The 8,237-nt window shown below is 42.6% G+C and overlaps 1 protein-coding gene across 1 annotated transcript in view; it reads right to left on the reverse strand.

The window, feature by feature from the left end:
* Window positions 1–5,693: 5,693 nt before the first annotated feature.
* LOC120055297 (receptor-type tyrosine-protein phosphatase N2-like) overlaps window positions 5,694–8,237 on the reverse strand; it is a 98,079-nt gene continuing 95,535 nt past the window's right edge. Inside the window, exons 16-17 of the mRNA XM_039003173.1 lie at window positions 7,558–7,631; window positions 5,694–6,321 (exon numbers count right to left, since the gene is read on the reverse strand). Of these exons, the coding sequence (XP_038859101.1) occupies window positions 6,250–6,321; window positions 7,558–7,631 (146 nt within the window). The 3' untranslated portion in view covers window positions 5,694–6,249. The remainder of the gene's footprint in view (window positions 6,322–7,557; window positions 7,632–8,237) is intronic.

The following is an 8,237-nucleotide window of genomic DNA, read 5'->3' on the forward strand; positions in this document are numbered from 1 at the left end:
GCACTTTATCCCCTATATAGTGCAATACTTTTGACCACAGCCCTGATCAGAAGCACTAGGGGATAGTGTCATTTGGGACAATCTTCCAGATGTTGACAGTTGGAGCAACAGTCATTCAAATATCCCATGGTGGTCTTATTCAAATGACCTTTCTGAAGACCCATCAGGCTCCTGTTCTATGTCTTTAGCCTACATCACCACAGCCAGCAGCATTCAGAGATTAGACTCAACACCTCAAAACAACCCTGAATGACCCTGAAGCTTTAACCCCCCTGAAGCTCTCAGACCAATAGAAAACTACAACTGTTTTTTTTTGCATTACACTATAGCGAAACGAGCCCATGGTCGCTGTGTGTGGAATCTCACATCATTCACATGGTCAGACAGGGATAAAAACAGGTAGACTGAACAATGGCTCTGGTAGGACTCTTTTTTAAAAGATGCTACGTCAGATGGGGACAGCTTTTTAAACAGACCAACAACCTTCAAGAATGGTGCCGGTCAAGTGCCCTCCACATCAATGTGGAAAAGACAAGGGAGCTAATCATCAATGGCAACAACTTGCCAATGTCCCAACCACTCTCTCTGAATGACCAACCAGTGGAGGTGGTTGAGTGTTTCAAATACCTAGGGACACAAATTGACAACAAGCTGCGTTTTACAGAGAATTCAGACTGTATTTTTTTTTAAGCAATCCAACGCCTGTTTTTAATTAGGAAATTGAAGGGGTTTAAGGTCAGCCAGGATGTTCTGGAGAGGGTGTACAGCAGCTTGGTGGAGAGCATCCTCACGTTCAATATGACAGTCTGGTATGGTAATCTGAGCGTGAGGAGCAAAAGCAAACTGACCAGAATAGTAAACACAGCCAGCAAAGTAATTGGTCGACCACAGGCACATTTGAGTAGTCTGTTCCACAAGGCAACCAAAAAGAAGACACTGGCTGTCATTGGTGACCCCTCCCACCCTCTACACCCTCAGTTCGAGAGGCTTCCCTCTGGCCGGCGCTTCAGAATGCCCATGGCCAAGAAGAACGTGTTCAAACATTAATTCATTCATTGTGCTGTTGGACTACTGAACGTAAAGTAAATTGTATCACTATATGTACTTATCTATCCAGTGCAGTTGGGACAGCGGTCGTTTGTGAGTGAGTGTGAGTTTTTTCTGTTTGCAACATGATGGACTGACTGTTTTCAATGTGTATGATGTGAGAATGTATGTGTATGTGATCCTTTTAATGGAAGGTGATGCCAAAGAAACATGTCCATCCTCGATGGACAATAAAGTTTTATTCTATTCTATTCAAGTATTCACAGTGTTGGCATGACATCACTAAAAGGGGGAGCGGCTATTTTCAGGGTCAACAATGTGGCACCACCACCTGTAGCTAGCCAGCTGTCATATGACAAATCTTGATGGTGTTTCTGTAAACAGATAGGCTTTTAACAAGGGCCTGTTCCAAGTATTCCAGTGAGACAAACCTGTTGGACCCCCCCTACATTTAATTACATTTATTTAACATAACATACAGTAGTGGAGCACATGCTGGGAAGAGAGCTGACCATGGTCCTGAAAAGGTGCCTTTTCTATAGAGGGTAGAATAGAATAGAATATATTTCCTTTATTTTGGTGGTAATAGGTAGACAGACGGTGGCTGGTAATTTTTATTGGCTCTGTGTCACTTCTTAGAGGGACCTAAGGAGCAAGGTTAGGACCCAGATAGTGTTTCACTGTTTATTTAGTGTGCTTATCCAGGCAAAACAAGAGCTTATTGACGGAGCTTGGTACATACGGAGCTTGGTACATACGGAGCTTGGTACATACTGAGCTTGGTACATACGGAGCTTGGTACATACTGAGCTTGGTACATACTGAGCTTGGTACATACTGTATTGTAGCTAGCTAAGATGTTGCCTTTGAAAGCATAAAACAACAAATCGATGACTTGAGAGACTATGGGCTCTATTCTATCTGTATTGCTGAAACGTTAGAAATGTAAAGGTCATTTCTGATTAAGCCGACATATGCAGCATTTATCATGAATCCAGTCTCCGCTGACGCTGTAACGCTGAACTTCTGCGATACGGATTGAATAGAGCCCTGAATGTGCCACGAGCTCTATATCCTCAGAGATGATTGGGCAGAAGATCAGAGTTAGAGCAGTTATTTTTGTGTGTTTGCAATCTTACCAAACCACCTGTGGATCTTTTTAAAGTCCCATTTTTTACTATGAAAAGCAGAATAGATTCCATGTATAAGGCTTGTTGATATATTTTTTCATGATCACTGATATTTCTTATGCTGACTTCCTTCTCTCCATTTTGTGTGTGTGTGTGTGTGTGTATATATAAGACATGAGTCAGTCAGCGTTCCATCCTGTTACTGTGTGGTTGGTAGGAAGTGTTGACAGCATAATCTATAGTCTGAAGTAGCATGAAGCTGCCAAGCCATATGAATCACCATGCAGATTGGAGATCAGAATACCACCCAGCCAATCACAGACACTCTGGCTGACAATGAGGTGAGGTTGGCAGGGTAAGAGGAGGAGGCCAAGCTAACTGTCAGGCTGATGTGACTTGGAGCTTACTCCACGTTGACCAATGCTTTGTTAGTGTTTGTCTTTCCTGCTTATACAGTGCTGCTGTTGCTCACAAATTAAATCAAATCACATTTTGTTTGTCACATACACATGGTAAGCAGATGTTAATGCGAGTGCAGCGAAATGCTTGTGCTTCTAGTTCCGACAGTGCAGTAATATCTAACAAGTATTCTAACAATTCCCAACAACTACTTTATACACACAAATCTAAGTAAAGGGATGGAATAAGAATATGTAAACTACCGTTCAAAAGTTTGGGGTCACTTAGAAATGTCCTTGTTTTTGAAAGAAAAGCTAACATTTTTGTCCATTAAAATAACATCAAATTGACCAGAAATACAGTGTAGACATTGTTAATGTTGTAAATGACTATTGTAGCTGGAAACGGCTGAGTGATGGTTGCTGATAATGGTCCTCTGTACGCCTATGTAGATATTCCATAAAGAATCTGCCGTTTCCAGCTATAATAGTCCCGTTGATGTGGATAGGGGGGTGCTCCCACTGCTGTTTCCTGAAGTCCACTATCATCTCCTTTGTTTTGTTGATGTTGAGTGAGAGGTTGTTTTCCTGACACCACACCCTGAGTGCCCTCACCTCCTCCCTGTAGGCTGTCTCGTCATTGTTGGTAATCAAGCCCATTACTCTTGGGTCGTCTGCAAACTTGATGATTGAGTTGGAGGTGTGTGTGGCCACGCAGTCATGGGTGAACAGGGAGTACAGGAGGGGGCTGAGCACACACCCTTGTGGGGCCCTAGTGTTGAGGATCAGCGAAGTGGAGATGTTGTTTCCTACCTTCACCACCTGGGGGCGGCCCGTCAGAAAGTCCAGGACCCAATTGCACAGGGTGGGGTTGAGACCCAGGGCCTCAAGCTTAATGATGAGCTTGGAGGGTACTATGGTGTTGAATGCTGAGCTGTACCGTACATATTTATTTTTGCATTGTCTGAGTAGGCAAGAGACCTCACAATACGATGCTAAGTTTCCTTTGAGAAATAGGATCAGATCTCATTTTGAATAGGTATGATTGTTGTGTAGTCTGTACAGAGGTTTCTTGCCTACTCAGACAATGCAAACCAAAATATGTACGGTACTGTACAAGCAGATAGTGGCGGAAAGAAAGGGAATACAAGGTTGCACCCTCAGTAATGGAACTTTATTCACAATGGTTTATCTTCACTGATAGAACAAAATAGCTTCTGTTGGTTTTTGACTATTAATATATACATACAGATCAGTGGAACAGACCAGGCTTCTCTTGAAATAAATGAGTTGAAAGATAAAAGGTTTTTGCAGTATAGGACACAGCATTAACATGGCCCACTTTTTAACTCTGGATGCGTTTCAAATTGTACCCTATTCCCTTTATAGTGCACTACTTTTGACCAGGTCCAATAGGGCTCTTGTCAAAGGAAGTGTACAATAAAGGGAATCGGGTGCCATTTGGAACACACAGCTGTGATAGGCAAAATAAGTTTATGCCCAAATGTAATAACAATCCACTATTCCTCCTCTGTACTGCCACTATTACTATTGTTCAGAATCGAATGGCTCAAATGGCATGATTATATATCCTTGGCTTGTCAAAGTAAACAGTCATCTCCCTGGCTGTCTTCATGGTGACATAAAATGATGGGAGGCATCATGTACAATCATATCTTTCGTTGAACATAAGTGAAGTAATATCTGCTAAGCAAAATATGTGACCAGGGTTTCACTAGAATATATTTTGAGGCTGAAGGAAATACTGTACACACTACTGGCGAATAATAGTTTGAAATAGCCAGGCATTGGTAGTGTATGCTACCAATGCCTGGTCTTATCATTTCCTTGTCATATCATTTTCTAGTCATATCATTTCCTGGTCATATCATTTCCAGGTCATATCATTTGCATTTCAGAACATACTGGATGTACAAAACAGAATGCAATCCAATGGACACAACATACATGGAGATTGACATAAGATTTTGCGATTTAAATGGTATGAGTCTTGTCAAAGCACTAAGTGTTGGGGTAGAGCTGACAGTACTCCTGTAGTGCAGATGAACCTGCCAGGTCTACGGCCCCAATGGCACCCTATTCCCTACATAGAGCCCTGGTCAAAAGTAGTGCACTATATAAGGAATAGGGTACCATTGGGGAATCAGATATGGACTCAGCTGTTAATAAGACACAGGGACATCCAGTGGCAGTTTATAATAGCAATAAGGCACCTCGCGGGTTTGTGGTATATGGCCAGTATACCACGGCTAAGGGCTGCTCTTATGCACGACGCAATGCAGAGTACTGGGACAGAGCCCTTAGCCGTGGTATACTGGCCATATACAACAAACCCGCGAGGTGCCTTATTGCTATTATAAACTGGTTACCGATGTAATTAGAACAGTAAAAATAAAGGTTTTGTCATACCCATGGTATACAGTCTGATATAAAGCCAGCAGCATACCACCCTGCATAACACTGCTGGCATGCTTCTGAAGCTAAGCAGGGTTGGTCCTGGTCAGTCCCTGGATGGGAGACCAGATGCTGCTGGAAGTGGTGTTGGAGGACCAGTAGGAGGCACTCTTTCCTCATGTCTAAAAAAATATCCCAATTCCCCAGGGTAGTGATTGGGGACATTGCCCTGTGTAGGGTGCTGTCTTTCGGATGGGACGTTCAATGGGTGTCCTGACTCGCTGAGGTCATTAAAGATCCCATGGCACTTATTGTAAGAGTAAGAGTAGGGGTGTTAACCCTGGTGTCCTAGCTAAATTCCCAAGCTGTCCATCACAGTCACCTAATCATCCCCAGCTTACAATTGGCTCATTCATCCCCCTCCTCTCCCCTGTAACTATTCCCCAGGTCATTGCTGTGAATGTGTTCTCAGTCAACTTACCTGGTAAAAAAATATATATACAATAGCACTCAGGGTGTGAACCCCCAAGTTTATAATCACATTTGCTGCATGTACAAGTTCATCTAGAAGAACTGCTTTATTTACAAAAATGACAATATCATACAGTACACACACCAATTCATAGAACTGCTTTACTTGAGGCAGGCATTAGCATGACTACATTTAGTTTACTCACAATCGTTGTCCACAACTTACACTTATTTACCCAGGTCTCAACAATCTGAAGAAACACATATTGCTTGGTATCATTATCACTATGGTAACTAGAATTATCATCAGCATCATTGTTATCAGTATTCACTTGACCTAACTGAGCAGTTTTCCTTCTGATCTACATTACATGGTATGGTTCAGTACACGGGACCAAAGTGAAAAGACATCAAACTTAAATATGTCCTATGATTCAGATGTGATGACCAATATAATAATTTACACACACATACATAGAGATCTAAAAACCAGATTTCTGTGATTAATATATTCCAATCATTTAACAGATAAAACTTTTTTTCAATCAGTCAAATTCTTGATGCACTAAATTGTCTGTTTGGAAACAAGCTCCATAGACAAAACAATAAAGGCGCCATATTGCACAGCTAAGATCAGGTCACCTTTTCTCGCATGGCATCCACAAAGACGGAGAGGTGGAGAAGAGGTGGAGAGGTGGAGAGGAGGAGAGGATTAGTTGTGGAGTGGGAGACAGGAAGAGAGATCCCTGGTGAGAGCTGCTGCTGAGGCTCGGTAGTGGGTACTCCTCTCACTGTGGAAGAGCTTTGACTATGGCGTTCACCTCCTCTGCGACAGCTGTCAATGCAAACTCAAACTGCTCCTGGGGGTGGAGAGAGAGACAAATAGAGAGAGGGAGAGAGGGGAGCAAGAGAGTCAATGTAAAGTTCAAACCAATGTTCTTTCCAGATTATTTTGAAATAGACTCACATTACAGAAATCTAAACACCTGGGGAGCTACAGTACAGCGATTCATGTGAAAGATGGTCTATTAAAGTCCGGAATTCTCTGTGATTCAATAAGCAACCACTAGGGGGAGTGAGACTTGCGTTTACTAACTAAACAAACAACTAAGATTTACTATGTCTGTAGCACCTAAACCACTGATGTAGAACCCTAAACTACTGAAATCAATAGAACTGCATCAGAAATATATTGCAGAAAACAAAGACTTCTACTAATTAAACATGATGTTTTCATCACCATAATAGCGTAAATATGATAGTCACTCATTGTGGATAAATAGTTTAATAAAGGATGATCGATATGACTGCTGAGGCTACCAATCTAATAATTCTCAGTGAATCCACACTATAATTACTGTTTCCAAACTGGCTGTTGATGCACTGTGAATTGTCTGACCAGAATAAATATTGTTCATTCTTTGTTTTTAGTGTTGGGGAACAACTTGGGTCCCATTTGAGCTGACACTCTGGAGAGAGAGGACACAGGGAGGACACTCTTTGTTGAGGACACAGAGTGTACCTGTGTTACACATCCCACTGTAGACAAGACACACAACTAACTGAGCTTGCCAGTCTCTCTCTCTCTCTTACTGTAGAAGTATATAGGAAGGACCATACACCTACTACAAACCTAGCACTACACTAAAGCAAAGGCAATCATTCTGAAGCTAATTATCAGAGCTGCACTGCAGACACTTCTTAAAGCTATTAAAGTTAGGTTTTCAGATAAAAAATGGATCAAAACGTTTCTACATTTCTTTGTTTTGTGTGTTCTACTAGACTGTAATCCGGGGTGATGTATTCAACTCACCATTTTAAATGAGGTTTGGTGGTGATGTACAAAGGCTCTGAGGTACATCATCCTCTTTGAGGAAATTTATTGCGGGGATTGGATGTCAAGATCACTTCTGCTCTCACTGTGTTACATTGTAAATGATTGCATCAGCCCTGCACCAAATCCAGTTGTGAAGAACATCCATTTGTGCACCAACTTACTACGCAATGACACCTGCCTCTATAGTAAGCTCCCTCCCTCCCGCCCTCTCAAAAATGAAAGAGTCCATTAGAGTTCCCAGTAGAGGTGAGGACAGTACCTTTGTCTGGACCATAGCCGGCCGCTGGTCCCTCAAGTGCTCTAGGGTGGCAGCAATATCAATCTCCTTAGCACCTGCAACACAACACCAACAACAAATTGGACTGAGTTCAAAGCCAGGAGATAATCCAGGCAGCGTCTGTCAATCTCCTTTTTTACTCGCTCCCTTTGGAACCTCCGCCTTGCAGCGATTGAAAACTATTACATTCATCCCATCTCCACACAAGTGCTACAAACAAGGCTCAGATTGTTCTTGTTGTCTGGATGAAAAAAGAGACTGGAGAAAAAACTGTCTCGAGAAAAAGACCATGTTTGCAAAGGTATTTGTAAAGCCATGAAATGTAAGATACCGGAATCAGAGTGAGTCAGGGACTTAGCTAGGATTCTTAAAACAAAACATAAAAATCTAAAAATAAGGATTTGTTATGATAAAAGCTTTGTCCCCCCTGTTGCTTTGTGAGCTAATCAAGGGGCCCTATATGCTGTCTCAGTATCAGGCAGCGAGGGGTGGGGAGTGTCTGTCTGTCTGCCTGTCTGGCTGTCTGCCTGGCAAGCTGCCGCCCAGGTGAATAGCTAGATGTGCTGGCTACTAGACAAGCGGAGCAGCCTCCCTTCCCTGTCTCAGCACCAGTGCCACGTCAGGCTGGCAGCAGGCCCAGCCCCAGTGCCCAGTTGGCACCG

This window comes from Salvelinus namaycush, chromosome 11 (assembly GCF_016432855.1).
Source record: "Salvelinus namaycush isolate Seneca chromosome 11, SaNama_1.0, whole genome shotgun sequence".
Lineage (NCBI taxonomy): Eukaryota > Metazoa > Chordata > Actinopteri > Salmoniformes > Salmonidae > Salvelinus > Salvelinus namaycush.